Source organism: Triplophysa dalaica, chromosome 17 (assembly GCF_015846415.1).
Source record: "Triplophysa dalaica isolate WHDGS20190420 chromosome 17, ASM1584641v1, whole genome shotgun sequence".
Classification (NCBI taxonomy): Eukaryota; Metazoa; Chordata; class Actinopteri; order Cypriniformes; family Nemacheilidae; genus Triplophysa; species Triplophysa dalaica.
In genome coordinates, this window is record NC_079558.1 from 22558365 (window position 1) to 22574927 (window position 16563).

At 43.3% G+C, this 16563-nt stretch overlaps 2 protein-coding genes across 2 annotated transcripts; one reads left to right on the forward strand and one right to left on the reverse strand.

Moving 5' to 3' along the window:
* Positions 1 to 209: 209 nt before the first annotated feature.
* Positions 210 to 12561, forward strand: fam53b (family with sequence similarity 53 member B). The gene is made up of 5 exons (XM_056770473.1): positions 210 to 357; positions 6539 to 6711; positions 7231 to 7285; positions 10770 to 11443; positions 11860 to 12561. Exons 2-5 carry the CDS (start codon positions 6625 to 6627, stop codon positions 12115 to 12117), a joined length of 1074 nt encoding a protein of 357 aa, XP_056626451.1. The 5' UTR covers positions 210 to 357; positions 6539 to 6624; the 3' UTR covers positions 12118 to 12561.
* A 733-nt stretch (positions 12562 to 13294) lies between these two features.
* On the reverse strand, positions 13295 to 16472 carry lhpp (phospholysine phosphohistidine inorganic pyrophosphate phosphatase). Its single transcript, XM_056770474.1, has 7 exons — positions 16310 to 16472; positions 15924 to 16111; positions 15581 to 15734; positions 15410 to 15473; positions 15239 to 15331; positions 14739 to 14830; positions 13295 to 13846 (listed from the first exon to the last, which is right to left on the reverse strand). Exons 1-7 carry the CDS (start codon positions 16459 to 16461, stop codon positions 13753 to 13755), a joined length of 837 nt encoding a protein of 278 aa, XP_056626452.1. The 5' UTR covers positions 16462 to 16472; the 3' UTR covers positions 13295 to 13752.
* Between the last annotated feature and the right edge of the window lie 91 nt (positions 16473 to 16563).

Here is a 16563-nt window from a genome sequence, read left to right on the forward strand (position 1 = left end):
TTAATCTTCTTCACTCTTTCTTGAGCTGTATGGGCGACTCCATTCCGAGTAAGAGGGAGAACTCTTGTTGTCAATACTAAATATACAGCAACACTTAGTAAAAGTTCATCAGTTGTTATCAGTAATACGTTTATGTTATGTAAAGATATTTCACTCTCAGTCAGTCAATGTATCAGGAATGTGATTTTCTGTGTGTTTTGTGTTTGTGCTGTAATTCCGCGTCCCCCTCTTCGCTGCTGACGCCGGCCGTCGAGCGAGCGCGCACTCGCGTGTGTTCTCCGTGCTCGTGCGGCGGCGGTGTGTTAAGCAGCGGGATGAAGATGATCTGAGCCATCCGGCCGCCGCGACGCTGTCTGCGTGAGTATTTACACAAAACGTGGGCAGAAGTGTATTAAAGTGTTGCGGAGCAGATTTTCAGCGGCTCGCGCTTCCCGCGCCTGTCAGGGCCGTTAGCAGCTTTTGTTCCGTGCGCGAGCTGAAACACTCAAAAGTTCTTCAGGTCGAGAAGTGAAACTGTTAAAAGTGAAAGAAACTCGCTTCAGTTCAACACGAATATAAACTGTTGTGAGATCAACACTGAAACACGAGCCGAAAGGGATGCAGTCTGCAGTGTTTGTCGTGTCGTGTCGTGTCGTGTCGTGTCGTGTCGTGTCGAGTCGAGTCGTTTTCCTCACTTCGCACCCCATGAATAATGTGTTTAAAATTGATGTGCAAGTTTATTATAGTGTTATTGTAGTTTTCAGAACAATATTTTCATGTTATTGAAGTATTGTATAGTGAATAATATTCAGTGTTTGTAGAGAATTGAGTTTAATGAAAGAACACTTGTGATGGTGTTGTACTGTAACGTTAGTCAGGACATATGCAACTGAGCAATGTGTTCACACACACACACACACACACACACACACACAGAGGAAACACACATGAAATGATGAGTGTGTGTATGTGTGAAGAACGTGTGTGTGAAAAACGTGTGTGTGAAGAACGTGTGTGTGAAGAACGTGTGTGAGACGTGTGTGAAGAACGTGTGTGTGAAGACCGTGTGTGTGAAGACCGTGTGTGTGAAGAACATGCAGTGTGTGTGTGAAGAACATGCAGTGTGTGTGAAGAACATGCAGTGTGTGTGTGTGTGTGTGTGTGAAGAACATGCAGTGTGTGTGTGTGTGTGTGTGTGTGAAGAGCATGCAGTGTCTGTGTGTGTGTGTGTGTGAAGAACATGCAGTGTGTGTAGAACATGCAGTGTGTGTAGAACATGCAGTGTGTGTAGAACATGCAGTGTGTGTGAAGAACATGCAGTGTGTGTGTGTGTGTGTGTGTGTGTGTGAAGAACATGCAGTGTCTGTGTGTGTGTGTGTGTGTGTGTGTGTGAAGAACATGCAGTGTGTGTGTTGTGTCATGCTTTGGTTTGTGTTAATGTGACATGCAACATAATCTGTTCCTGGGAAAAGTTGTTTCTCTTCCTGGTTGTTGTTGTAAATGTTATGTTTGTTTCTCGCCTCTAGAGGCTGTTTTCCGCTGAACTGGCAGATGGTGTGTGTCTGTGTGTGTAGTGTAAACAACAGCAGTGTTAGTTAGTTAGCAGACGCTTTGTGTTTGTCACCTTCACTGTGTTGTGTGTTGTCTCGGGGCAAATTCATTTTCTGTTCTAGTGAATTGTTTGGGTTGATGTTTCTAGTCAATAGTTGGGTGTATCTGGGTAATAAACGTCATGTTGTCATTGTGAGACTTTGGGAAGTGAACACAGAACAGGTTTTACACAATTACATGCTTTGACACACAACTGGGCTGGCTGCTTTAATCTTTACATAGTTCATCGTCTCACTTTGACAGTATTTATATGTTCTTTAAGTCATATTCACACATACTTGATCAGAATTTGAAGTCTTCTGAACATTTTTAGAAACCTCATGACGTTGTCAGTGGTATTTTGTGAAGTAAAGTGAGAGTTTGAGGCTGTAAACGCACATGCCACAGTGGAAGTTCCCGTCGTGAATCACATGATCCTCAATGATTGTTGATTCTCAGTTATACACACTTATTTCTGCATTTTTATGACATGTGTTCTCGTCATGAGTGTCACTCATATGTAAACTCAGGACTGGTGTGAGGAAATCAAGGGCAGTTTTACTAAAAGCATTCAGCTCCAAAAATAACGAAAGCACAAAGAAAAGAAAAAACAAGATAATACGATCATGAGGTGAATATGAATATGAGATTTTATGACACACTTGTCAGTTTCAGAGCTTCTTTATTTCAACATTGTGCTTCACATTCGTTCAAATGTTTTTGTTTACAGAAGTCATTTTGTGTCTTTGAAACAATGTCGACTTTTATTTGGATGAACGGATTGAAGGATTATCGTTTGTGTTGCTGTCACAATGTGCAGGTTTGTGGAGCACAGGAAGGCCGTCTGTGTGTGTCTGGGTTGCTACGTTTCCAACGTGTGTTATTGCCTGGTAACAATTTAACCAGCGCTCGGTTAACGTCCTGTTCCAAGATGAACTTACAGGAATATAAACTTCTGTATGGCTGTTTATTGAAGCTACATGTTTGCGAGCAGGCGCAGGTATATAGTGAAGTTAAAGTGAGTTTTTTCAGATGAAAAGAGACATTGTCTGGTGGGCTCGCGGCGTCTTTGTGTTTATGTTAAGTGGTCTGGCAGCTGCGTTTATTCTCTCTCTTTTTTCTCAGCTCCTCTGCGCTGCTATTGTGTAAGTTTAACCAAATTGGTTTGGCAGCTCATTGGTTTGCGAGCGTTCTTCATGCTGGCAGCGTCTGGTGACCTGTAAACTCTTGTTTTAAAATCTTAGTTCTTTCTGTTTGGTTACAGTTGATTTTCATTTCCACATTAGTCTTAAAGTAAGTGATGTTCTGCTTTTGTTTGGTTTGGCATTGTCATTGTGTGGCCATCTCATATGACTAATTGATTTGCTCCAAATGCTCACCGAGAGCGACGCCGGCGACAGGCAGGTGATGAACGGAGGACTGCGGTTTTTCCTTTGCTGAGGAGTTTTGAGAAGATTTAAAGCTTAAATGATCTATTGGCTACATGAACTGTGGGAGCATCGAGGGGTTCATGTGGCCATCATGAGTTGGGTGTGATGTCGCCCCACTCTACCCTAAAGTTCCTCATTCAGCTGCCCATAATGCACCATGTTTTTATAATGATAAACTGTCTTTTCTAGGATCTCTGGAACTTTACCACACCACAAATTCAATCTGCTTTATTTCTTCTTGTCTTGTGTTTTATTCTGTCTTGTTCTCTGGGTCCAGTGAGTCACTTTTGCTTATGCTGACACTGAATCACTGAAGAGTGACAGACTCATTCACACATTGACTGTCAATGAGGAGTTAGGTCTTTCGTTTTTCTCTTCAGGTGTGGAAGTGTGCTTGTTCTTTATTCATCATTACGGCCCAGTTTCATAGACATCGCTTAAGACCGGTCCCAGACTAAAATAAATAACTGTCTTAACTGAAAAGAACTTGCCCTGACATATTTATAAATGTTTGGGCTTAAGATGGACGCCAGTCATGTATTTTCTAAAGCTTTAGCAACTGGCCTTACAAGCCACTGGATGATGTGACTGTGGCTTTATTAACAATTTGACAAACAGGAAGTTTCTGCCACACATTGTCAAATGCTCTCATCACCAATGAGGTTAACATGAGATGTTTAGCAGACAATTTTGCTTCTCTCTGCTATGCAATGAGTAGTTTAATAGGACGGATGATGAGTAAAGGACAGAATTGTGGTTGAACACAGAGGAAATGTGCTGTGTGCTGATTGGTGTGAAATGACTGCTTTAATGTTGAGTCATGCATCATTGAGCGTCACCCGTCAGATTGAGCCGTGTCTGTCCCTTCAGCCTGGAGATATGAGACGCATTCACACACAACATGTGCTCCGTTTCTCCAGTGGATCAGGTAACTCCAACATCACAATAACCTTCATGACAGATGGCGGATGTACTTGAGCTCTGTACCATCACCATGTGCGCAGGTGTTTGAGAAATGAGGTTAATTTGGCTTTGAACATGTAGATATGTGTGTCTCGGTTAGCTTATCATCATCATTATTTCATCAATCTGCAAAGTTGCAATTAAACCCGTCGGTGTAAGTGGATGTTTAGCTTGTGATGTGTACGCGTCTGCCAGTGTTTCTCATGATGTCTTTCTTTGTATTTCTCAGGTCAGAAGGACATTGTTTATCATTATTATGATTGCTAGTAAAGGACAAGCATCACTTAGCTACTATTTCTCATTTATATAAACAGACCTTGAACCTTAAACTACTTGCTGCAGCATTCATAAGTGATCAGACTGGCGAGCCTTGACTGGTGAAAATGTCATATAAGCCATATCTGGAGAGCATAGACACTTGGGTGTTGGCTCTTCTGATCTGGGTCAGTGTTCAGTAACACCCTATCAATCATCCACAACGCCCTAAACTTGGATTTGTCTGATTATATTCTCATTCTGTGTATGTTCAGGGCTCCAGACTGCGACTAAACGCGACCAGTTTTCGAGACAGTGCACGCATTTTTGACAATTACTTGTGCATGTAGTTGTTATTTCATGTGGAAAGACGAGTAGAACGCGACCCGCCACCAGTGCAGGCTGTGTGATCGTCCACTGCGCGGGTCACTCACGTGTCAATGATATTTCCCGTGTATCCAGCTCGTCATTGACAAGTTTACACAATCAATAACAAAACTTCTCTGTAGACTCTGCCTTTTTTAAATAAGCAGAACCAAATCTACTGTCATCAAGTCACTTATTTGCCAGTATCAGTAAAACAGTTATTTTGGGGGAATGTGAATAAGTGTGTTGCCTGCTGATTTAAGGTGTGCCGCTACATTTTTTGCTTGCTCTGTCAGGAGCTTCAGTTCTCCTAGTAAAAGAGTTAGTTTAGAGCACTGATGTTTACATTTATTCACTATTAAAAAACCATGTGTGGAGGTATGAAGTGTATTATAAACAGCAGAGCTGCTGTTGTTTTTCATCTTTCAGCAAACTCATCATTTCATTTATATCACTGTATTCAGTCTGTGATAGTGCTCGGTCTCTATTCTGAGGTTCCCATTTGATTTCCATTCACAAGCTCTCGATTCGATTCGAGTTAATGATTATAGATTTAATACAAATTATAGATATTTCTAAAAATGATCAGTAAACATCTCATTACAATGGTGAATAAAAAACTGAAATGAAGTGCCACAAACCTGTATATTAAAGTTTAAACACACTTGGGTATATCAAAAAAGATCAGGTTCTTTGACATTTAACATTCAGTATAACAAACACAATGAGCTGTAAAGAGAGACTACAATCACATGAACGGCTGTCTTTTATATGAAGGTAAATGAACAAACGATTTGCTCCCTGTTCTAACATCCACTGGCTGTAAAAGGATAAATCTATAGTAGTAGCTATAACATTCACGTTATTAATGTTCAGTGCTTGCGGAAATATGAAAGAAAACAATCTATTTACAGCTTTTGAGAAACGATATTGAATCGACCGCATTTAAAAATATATTTTTTGCCCAGCCTTGGTTGGTCAATTGTCTAATAGATGGAAATTTGGGTGTATGGTATAGGGCTGCACGATGAATCAACAATAAACTGGACGTGATTTGGCGGTTGGCTGCGATTTCTTTTGCGTAGCTCGACAGTGAAGTACGGTTAAAAGCTCTCGCTCAGAAACTCCAAATATGCTCCGCAGAAAATGTACCACAACACACCTTTCAATAGGAAACGCCATCTTCCTGTTAGAGTTGGGCGATGTTCTCTTTTGTCAGATCGTTCTATCTCTCCAGCCTGTGGATCGACACGATGCCTGTAGTGCGATGATGTACACGATCAGTCCATTACGTCATGGATGTTGTACTACGCATGCTCCGTGGTGTATTCTGAAGACGTATGCACAATAATGGGCCGGATGAACTAATTTTTGTCATTGTACGTATGGGCTCTGTAGAACTGCTGGAATGTCTGAGGTTCTCCATGACTGGAGCTGGAATGTGATGGATTTCATGATGGTGCTTAAAGAACAAAAGGACTCCAGATTCTGTTGCATTTGATGACAATCTGCTTAAAGCTACCACTGTAAAAACATGACAACTGCTTGGCAACCACTCTTAACAGTGAGTAACCACATAGCAATGCCCCGGCTAATAGTCGTGGGCATTTGAAGAAAAAATGATATTCAATAGTCCCTCGACACATTCATTTCTCAAAGGACCCCACTCAGAACTCATGTTTACCATCGTCCCAAGTTACTGTACATGCCACACAAGTTTACAGTGTATGTGTGAGACTTCTTCAGTTGTCTGTTGACAGGTGTGTGGTGTGTTATTAGCGTCACCCTCTGGTAACATTACCACGCGTGTCAACACGTGGAATTGCTTTTGTTGTTCTTTACTTTTAGATGACAATCGAACACACTATTGGATGTTCTTGAAATAAATCAACTAAACCGTGACAGCACAGTGATGTAAAGCGTAACATGTCTTCATTTGTCTTGTTTTTGTTCAGGGTGAAGAGGTCATCTGTTGACCGGCCGGTGCTGATGTGAGTGAACTTGGGTGGGGTCATCTGCACTGGAATGGACTGTGGCAAACATGTGTGTTGCCATGGTGATTATTCACACTAAAACACTGGAAAAGAAGCCCGTCGATGATGTAACATCCACCGAGTCTCTGCAGCTGGTGAGACGACACATATTATGTATTTTTAGATCTAGAAATCACATTTTTTCTCCAGTGGTGATGATCAAGTTCTTAATATAGTAGTACGTGTCTCCTACGGAACCTGTTTACTAAACAAACAGTCAATAATTGTATAGCTTATGAAATCATTTAAAAGACATGATTATTGTGTAGTTGACAGTGTTTGGCCGAATAAGAGGGTTGGACATGTGTCAGGGTCAGATAACTGTTGGTTTCTCATGGACATGAGCTCATGTTCGATCATGTTTCATTACATGTCTCTGATTTAGCTTCTGATCTCACAAATGTTTCATTTGACTCTGTCAGACAGATTTCTCACACGGGCTGTACACATATACTCTACTTTAGCTGGCATCTGTTTGTGGTTCATATGATGTGTACTAGTTAGACTGCACATGGAGGGGCGGGCGGGTAGGTTTCCTGTGAGCTGTTGTGGGGGATTTTGTTTGCGTGTCACAAGTTCGTATGCTCTTCTCATGTGTCTGTGTGTTTCTCCAGCATGAGTTACCAACCATGAGCCAGGGGGCGGCCCTCTTCTCCTGTGGAATCATGGGTAAGTGCTTCTACATTTACTGGATGAACACCGCTCACAACATGCTCCTCTTGTGCCGTGATGCTGCAGGTGTTTGTTTGTAGGAGGTGTCATGTGAAGAATTTGTTGACTTCAGCATCGCTTCTGTAGTTGTTCTCCTTGCAGAGAACAGAGGCCAGTGTTTGAGGGGAATAAACAGAGTTCAAATGGAGATCAATAGTGTTTTGTGCTGCCTGGCACAACATCGCTCATAACCTCTGAGGCGCCTTTTGTTTGCCCTGTGCCCAGAGCCAAATCATTTATATCACTCCACACGATTAAAATACAAAAAACTGCATGTAATCAGATCGTTTATTAAAGTGGGCGAGTAGTATTGCATACTTTGTATCTGCAAAGAGCATCTAGTTTGATCACATTTATGAAAGACAGATACAGCTGTACGATTGTTTCCAAAACCATACGGTGCGTGCGGGGGGAAGGGGTAGACTGAACTAAAGCACATTGTCAACAAAACAGACATCAGTTTCACTCACCGCATGCAGTTCATGTCCAACATCTTTTATTGCTGGGACGGCTCCATATATCAATTTCAAATCATCTCCAAATCCAACGTTATATCCACAGTTTATATAACATTCATCATCCACATGCAGTGAACAAACAAGCACCTGAACTTTACCAATGTATTCTCTCTCTCTCTCTCACTCTCTCTTTCTTTCTTTCTTTCTCTCTTTCTTTCTATCTCTCCGTCTCACTCACTCTCTCTCTCTCTTTCTTTCTCTCTCTCCGTCTCACTCTCACTCTCTCTCTCTCTCTCTCTCTCTCTCTCTCTCTCTCTCAAATCTACATCAGTTGGTGGTCTGATTTGACTAAGACCGCCCAAATGTGTACACAAGTAAGGTGGACTACCTGTTTGGACTAACTGATGTTCCAAATATGGTCAGAGGCGTTACACTTCCGTCACACGCTTGCAGTATTCCACAAATCACTACACACTGGTGAACTGGCCAATCAGAGCACACCTCACTTTTCAGAGCCATGAGCTTTGTTAAAAATCCAAAGAGGAGATACAAACACTTACAGTATGTGGAATATACAGCGTTTAACTACCTTAAATCCTGTATACACATTGAGTAACATCTAAAACAAACCATAATATTTGTGTCATATGACCCCTTTAAACACCTCTATAGCAGGGCCTGTGGAATATACAGAGGAAGACTGTTCCATAACTGTGGCCCTACTACTGAAAAGATGCGGTCGTCTTTTGACTTCTTTATTGACTGAGCGACAGTCAACCACGACTGATTTCCTGATCTAAGTGACCCAGCTGGTGTATGACCCTAACAGATCACTCATATATTTTGAGGACAAGTTGTGTTATGCTTTTAAACCCCATAAAAACATTGTCAAGTCAATCCTATACTTATCTGGAAGCCAGTGCAGAGACCGGGGCCATGTGGTCCCTTTTTTTGTGCCGGTCAGAAGGTGTTCTGCGTGAGCTGCACTCCAGAGAGTTTCTGTGACACTTCCCTACATACAGTGAGTGACAGTAGTCCAGTCAACATGTATTAAAAATCTTCAGATCTCTCAAACTCAAAAAAGGTTTTGGTTTGGAGAGATTTCTAAGAGGATGAAATCTGATTCTTATAACTGAATTGATCTGCATGTCAAAACTGAGACATGAATCTATTATGACGGCAAGATTTCTCACACTGTCACTGTCAGAAAATGATTGGATAGCTGACCTTTAACCTCATCAAGACATTGCACCAGGGCATGTAAAGACTGTTCATGTGCACCCTTAGGCTGCGTCCAAATACCCCACTTGTGGTGTTTGCCACTTGAGAGCGTGTGCACGAGGCGGGAAGGAAGAGCGCAAGTGTGTCCAATGTCTCATAAATGTAAAAGGGCAGTGCGTTTAACACACACTACACCAGATGAATCATGAGACTTTTTGCTCGGGTCTCGCAAGCAGTTGCGGAAAGCTTTCATGTTTAAGTTATACAACTACTTTTTAAGGTTCTGTCTTTATTTATTCTATGTTTGGCTATCATGTGTTTTTCTTTTGTTTCAGTTTTTTTGGGTACAGCTGCTTTGATACAATACAAATAAATCTGACTTGACATGACTATTTAGATGTGTTACGTGAAAGTGCCCGTAAAACTGGTTTTTATCTCAAGATTTGAAACCCAACATTAATTAACGTTACATGTTTGCACTTCCTAAGTGTGTCCCATCCGGTTAGAAACATCACATGCTCACTTGGGATCTTCGTGGCCACTAGAACCCTTGGACCAAAAACAGGAAATACGTCATGAGTGTAGGTATGTGGACGCAGCCACAAGCAGAAGACGGATCTGGGTGTTGTCATCTTACATGTGATAAGAAATGTTGATGCAATGACTTTTTATAGAAGGGATTTAGAACACAGAATGCTTGTTCCCAACCCATCATTTGTCTTTTTAAATAGCTCAATGAATACTGTAGCGTGAGCTTTTCCACCGAGGTATCACCGCACAGAGAGACTGTGAGATTCTTACATCCCTGGTATCATAATGTCAGTTATGAAACACAGAAACACTGGTGTGTTGAGAGCAGTAGTGTGTGTCTTCTGGTAGTCTTCTGCTGTTATTTCTGCGGTCTTTTGTTTCTCATGAGCAGCTGTAGGGTTCATGGACGTCTCTTCCTGTCAACTCTCTCTCTCTTCTCTTCACCTCTGTCATCTTACTGTGCTCAACTATACACATGATCATCATACATGTGTCTGTAGGAGTCGGACTGGAGGTTAACGTGCTGAGATTTGATCTGGTAGCAGCTTCCTTCACCCCTCACACATTATTTTGCTTGAAGTAATAAATCATATTGTGATGTGTGTGTTGAAGCATGAAAGAGTGTAAGAAACACACAGAAGTTGTGATGACACATGAGCCCAAAGAACTGCAGTATGTTGATATGAAGATCTTATTACTCACTCACAAGGCTCTACATCATCTTGCACCCCAATATCTCACTCAACTCCTCTAGCTTACACCCCTGCACATGCCCTCAGATCTTCATCTTCACTTTCTCTCGTGGTACCTCGGATTCCATTAACTACCATGGGTGCTAGATCTTTTAGCTGTGCTACCACCCGCGCATGAAACTCCATCCCTATAGATATCAGAAACAGCGACTGTCTGCAGACTTTAAAACACGTCTTAAGACGTATCTTTTTACTCAGGCTTGTTTACGCAATTCTTACTGCAATTTATTTGTGTATTCTGAGTGATTGTTACATGGTTTGTCCCGTGCAGTGATCTCTGTGTATATATATATATATATATATATATATGTATGTTATTTTTTCTTTGATGTTCTTATTTTTCACTTTGATGGCTGTGGGTTGACCTTGGGTCTTTTGAAAGGCGCTATCAAATAAAAAGCATTATTATTATTATTATGTCTATAAAGCTCATTCATTTGATGTGCAGATTGTTGGTCTTATATGGTGTGTCTGTTGTAGAAACCAGTCGGTGGGCTGAGGTCGGCGTGCAGCAGCGGGCCGTGGGCTCCAGTCTGGAGAGTCTGTGGGACGGCGCGGGGGAAGCGCGCTCCTCTCGTGAGACGGGCGCCATCAGTGGTTTGCTGCATGATCTGAGTCTGAGCGAAGGCGCGTCTCTCGTCGGCACCGCCCCGCCCAGCAAGCGCCAGTGCCGCTCGCTGTCCTGCTCCGACGAACTGTCCACCTGCCGGTCGTCGTGGCGGCCACAGGGCTCGCGGGTTTGGACGAACGTGGAGAAGCGTCGATGCCACAGCGGGGGGAGCGTCCAGCGCGGAGCGTCTGCCGCTTTCACGACAACGGGGTTTCCTGTGATGCAGCGCAGCTCCAGCTTCAGTCTGCCCGCACACACAAACCTGCTGGAGCCCTTCGGCCACACCTTCTCCTTCAGCGCGTCCTCCCACACCCCACAGCAGGCTCACTACCTCTCGCACGAGCACATCTGCCCGGTGGAAGCCAGCGGCCCGTCAGAGGCCAGCTCTCCAGACAGCACCCCTGAGATGGAGCGACGGGGCGGACTGTCCCGCAGCCGCTCGCAGCCCTGCGTCCACAACGACAAGAAGACCGGCGTGAAGCGCAGGAGACCGGCTGACAGCCACAAACAGAGACCTTCCCTAGACCTGCTCAAGATGACACAGGTACGCACACAGTGACAAACGCTTGTCTTCAGTAATGAAGGACAAAGTCTTGCAGGTCAACATTTCCTGGAAATAAAATGAGTTCATTGAGTCCGTGGCAAGTTTGAGATCAGACTGATGGTGTCTGTAGTCACTAATGAGCTCAGAGGGCACTCCTGATCAGTGTGTCAGTGGAAAAACCACTCCATTTACAAACCAAATATACAGTTGCCATAGTAACAGACCTGGACTTCATCTCTTCTGCTGTCCTCCGGCTGGTTTATGTGCAGCAGTGGTGATAACAGTGTGTCAGGTTTATCGTGTGTGATTATCTGCAGTCATTCTGTGATACGACAGCGCTGCGGTTGATAAAACGTATCAAAGTTTCGCTTAATCACATGTCACAGTTTCATGTGTGTTTCAACTCTGTTTTACAGAAGCTGCAGGATTTTCACAGCCTCAGCTGTCCGGGCTTCACTGCGGACGACTGCCCGGCGCACACCTTTACAAGTGCCGTTACGTCTGAACCGCCTCAGAATGCCATCATCCACCAATCAGACGGAGGCTGGACAGGAGGGGGGCGGACCAGCGGCAAGGAGCGAGAGTGTTTGTGGGCGGAGTTGTACAGTGTGAAGGGGCGGGACGCGTTCCAGCTGGGCGGAGAACTGGACATCGAACAGATCGAGAGAAACTGAGACGTGTTGAGCTCAGCCCAGCTCTCATACTCTCAGAATTCCCTGCTGCCAGAATATTATGGGATGAACGCTTCAGTAAGTGAACACGTGTAATCGACTCAGGGTGACGCACATGGAGGGTGTGTTCGTGAGAACATGATCTGCGCTGGAGAGCTTTGTGTTGCAGATGAGAACACACACACACATGTTTAGATTAGTAATGATTAGAGCGGCGTCATACATGAGGACAAACGCTGCCGGCTGCAGGTGGACACACACACACGTTAAAGGGCTTCAGATGCGTAACAATAGTAATATCAGGTATTTCAGTTCCTCACTGGTGGAAAAAAGCTATTTAGAACTATTTTTGTCTTTTACATTTTGGTAACTCCAGAAGTAAATCTACTTGTTTCTATATGAATAAACCATTTGATGTGTTTGTACAATAACTGCCTCATTATCATTTCATTTATTCATAACCAGAGAATTTTATGCGTCTTGCATGTGTTTTATCAACAGGGAAAACACTGAAGTGTCCGCATGTGTTGTGTTGTTCTCTTTATTGCCTGTGATGATTGTCTTTACAAACACCCTGATAATCACACGGCACAGCTTCTGATATAAGAGCAGCATTATAGACGGAGACAGCGCAGTGGAAGCACACGCTGCATTTATTAAATATTATAACATGTTTGACATTACAGGGAATGCACATGTGATGCTCTCAGTGAGTGTGTTAGATCTCACGCTGCGTCACAAGCTCTTCTACACTCATGATGGTTCAGGAGCAGCAGATTTCACTCACGTTCAATGACAAGTGTGTGTGTGTGTGTGTAAACACAGGGTGTGCTGAAACTGTTGTGAAGAGTTCATTCCTTGACTGACGTCACAGTGACTCATTTATAGTTTCAGTACTAGACACAAACACATTAGTGTTATTAACACTGCACATCATGTGACCTGTGTGTGTGTGTGTGTGTATAAACATTCATTTCATGATAATTGTAAGAGTTCACAGGAGACCGAGCAAGAAAACAAGGTCAAGCGATGTCACCAAAGGCAGTGAAGTAAACTCCTGATGATCTGCTTTACTGTGTTTGATTCTGCTACTGAGAATCAGTGAATGAGTTCTGAACTGAAGGTTTATGGGTCATGTATGAAAACACTCCAGATGGTCAGATAAAACACAGAATCAAAGTGAAGAGTCACACAAAAAAACATATGAACTTTATTACACTTGAAAAAGTGTTTCACTGGAGAGTGTGTTGTGTAGTGTTTACAGTAGCACAGCAGACACTGAACTTCCTGAACTCACACACAGTTCCCAACTGAAAGAGCTGCCGTGACAAACACAAAAGGCAGTGAGCGTGTGCATGTGTGAGACCTCTACTCCAGTTTGACAAAAGATCTGTGGTGTTTGTTCATCACACACTGCTGTAGAATGTATTTCCAGCTATTGTTTAAATAAACCTCAGCGCACAACAGCACAAACCTACAAAACCTTCACTTGAATGGTAACCCTAACATAATGTCCCTGTCTACAGCAGCATTGTCATGTGATTTAAGTTCACTACATCAGTTTTCTCATCATCTGTTAACAAGATCAGTGTGTGATCAGTACAGTACACACAACAGTACAGTCCAGTGTCGTTTCATTCACAGATCTGAGATCAGTAGTGCATCCACAGCGGCAGCGAGGTCGTCCGTGTGTGCGTCGGCTTTCACGCTGGGATGATGTTCATCACTCGGTCTGCAGAAACACAACACATGATTCACACATGTACACATGTTTGTGTCTTTGATGTCATGATGATGTGTAATCAGCTACATGAGACTTGGACTGTGTGTGTTCATATTCACTTTTCTTCTGTTCTTGAATTATAGAGTAACTGAGTCAATGTGACCATGCAAAATTCAACACAATCCATCTACTGTTTCACTGCGGCTGCCAGTGGTGTGTGTGTGTGTGTGTGCTTACTGTGTTTAGATTGTGTTATCAGCTCAGGGAGGGAATTTAACAGGAAATTCTGGCTAATTTGGGGTGTGTGCGTCACACCTCTGCATTTAACAAAGAAAAAACAACAAACAAACATAAACAATCACAGATGATCCATAACTCTACATGACTTAAACTGCCTCAGAAGCACAACGGGATTGTGTGTGTGTGCGTGGCATTGGGGGGGGGGGTCATGGGAGTTTGCTTCATGGTGTCACACATCATTACTTTCGTCCAATTAGAGCAGAATGTACGAAATGGTGCGAAACAAGATACACTTTTTTCCTGAAGACGGCGGTGAGCTCTGATCTGAAGTCAGCTGTACTCTCACTAACGCATCCTGGAATTAAGAACTGCACCTCAGATGGATTCACACACAGAAAACAATCTGTTTATCAGACCGACAAACTTCTCTCATCAAGTAGAGGAAGGGGCGGGACTAACACTGGACTTAAATAATGTGATTGGAGGAAGACCTCAAAGGAAATGAAGTCATTGGACAGTTTATTAAATGCAGAGCTGTAGCGCAGCCTGGTGGCCACATAAGTGCCTGACAGAACTTCATTTCACAGTTTAGCTTGTTTAGACTCTGTTACACAGCTATAGAGATTCACACACGCGTGCGCATGAATAACAACACACTGACCTGTATTTACCGGTTCTGACCTGAACACCTCTCATACCACACCGCTGAGCTCCTCCCACATCATTCACAAGATCATCACCCACCATCACAACCTGACAGAGAGAGAGATCAGATACTTTCACCAGACTGTGTTAAATTTGGGTTGATGTTTTTGGTTGTGTACGTGTGTGTGTGTGTGTGTGTGTGTGTGTTTGTTTGTGGCTGTCTATCTGTCTGTGCTTGTTTGTTTGTGCGCGTCTGTCTTTGCGTGATTGTTTGTGTGTCTGTGCATTTTTGTTTGTGCGTGTCTGTCTTTGTGTGGTTGTTTGTGTGTCTGTGCGTGTCTGTCTTTGCGTGGTTGTTTGTGTGTCTGTGCGTGTCTGTCTTTGCGTGGTTGTTTGTGTGTCTGTGCATTTTTGTTTGTGTGCGTCTGTCTTTGCGTGGTTGTGTGTGTGTCTGTGCATTTTTGTTTGTGTGCGTCTGTCTTTGCGTGGTTGTGTGTGTGTCTGTGCGTGTTTCACCTCATGTGGTTGAAGGTCCATGTCTCTCAGAACACTCTGGAAGAATTCTGCAGATGGTTTTCCTATCACCTCAGCCTGAACATCACAGGCGTACTGAGCAAAACAAACAGTGATCAGACACATCAGACTTCTGTCTGATGAGACATCATGAGACACACATGATCTATTCACCTCCAGCGCCTTCATATAAACCCCCACATCCAACTTTAATCCATCAGTTTCCTTATAGTAGCGTCTGGAGAGCAAAAATGACACACACACACACACACACACACACACATCAGATGAGTGTCAACGTGAAATACAGACACAAACATTAAACAATGACATCACGTGTCTCACCCCTGACCCAGAGAGAAGAGAACGGGCTTCTCCAGTCCGATGAGAACACCAAACGCTTCATTTAAGTTCTGGTACGAAAATCTCTCTGCAGCATCTCCAATGACGACACAGTTTGGAGACGTCATCTCTACACCGTCAAACTCCGCCATCAGATCTGACACACACACACACGCACACACGCGTTATACAGGTATGTGTAACTGCTGATATCACACCACATTCATCATGAAAATCTGTTCTTCATTCATCTTCCGCTGTAATGTACAGTTCACATCATCATACATTCACACATCAGATTTGGTTGTGACGTGACATAAAGATGATCAAAAGTCCTCTGCAGTACCATCATGCACCAGCAGGTGTGGCTGCAGTCCTCGCTCTCTCAGGATGCGCAACAGCGCAGGCGCAGGTGAGAACACGTGACTGACGCTGATGTTAAAGCCCATCCGCTTCAGCTTCTGCACGAACTTCTCTCGCGTGTTCTGAGTCTCGTTGGTGCAGAAGCGCACGATCAGACCCGAACCCATCAGCCTGACACACAACAACACAAACACACGTTCATTAAGTGTACACAGGTGTGTACTTGCCACCAGATGACTATTTCAAGCATCAGGCAATGCAGAGTGAACTGTACTGTAAAGTTGTATGTTATAAAGCGTTTATAAAGTATGTTTTAAAAACGTTAAACCTGCAGTGTTGATTACTAAACTGAATAACTTTCGAGCTGACCTCTCGACTGCTTCTACAGATCCAGGTATAGGTTTCCCTCCACCCTCACCGCTGTCATAGAGAACTCCACACATATCTAAAATCACTCCTTTAACACTCTTCACCCACTCCATACTTCTGCCTGCCGCCATGCTGCTGACGCCACTGCGCATGTGCAGCCACTGGCCTTCTGGGAGATGAAGTTTATTCCCATCATTCAGAATGTCGTGTTCAGATTGATCGGTTTAAATGTGCTGTGATCGCAAAGTATTATT

Excerpts from the sequence above, each read along its gene's own strand:
- fam53b (XM_056770473.1), top strand. The coding sequence starts at position 6,625 with ATGTGTGTTGCCATGGTGATTATTCACACTAAAACACTGGAAAAGAAG. Across the intron at positions 6,712-7,230 it reads CCACCGAGTCTCTGCAGCTG|CATGAGTTACCAACCATGAG; the intron begins GTGAGACGACAC and ends GTGTTTCTCCAG. Across the intron at positions 7,286-10,769 it reads CTTCTCCTGTGGAATCATGG|AAACCAGTCGGTGGGCTGAG; the intron begins GTAAGTGCTTCT and ends TGTCTGTTGTAG.
- lhpp (XM_056770474.1), bottom strand. The coding sequence starts at position 16,461 with ATGCGCAGTGGCGTCAGCAGCATGGCGGCAGGCAGAAGTATGGAGTGG. Across the intron at positions 15,474-15,580 it reads CTCTTCTCTCTGGGTCAGGG|ACGCTACTATAAGGAAACTG; the intron begins GTGAGACACGTG and ends TTTGCTCTCCAG. Across the intron at positions 13,847-14,738 it reads GTCAGAACCGGTAAATACAG|ACCGAGTGATGAACATCATC; the intron begins GTCAGTGTGTTG and ends GTGTTTCTGCAG.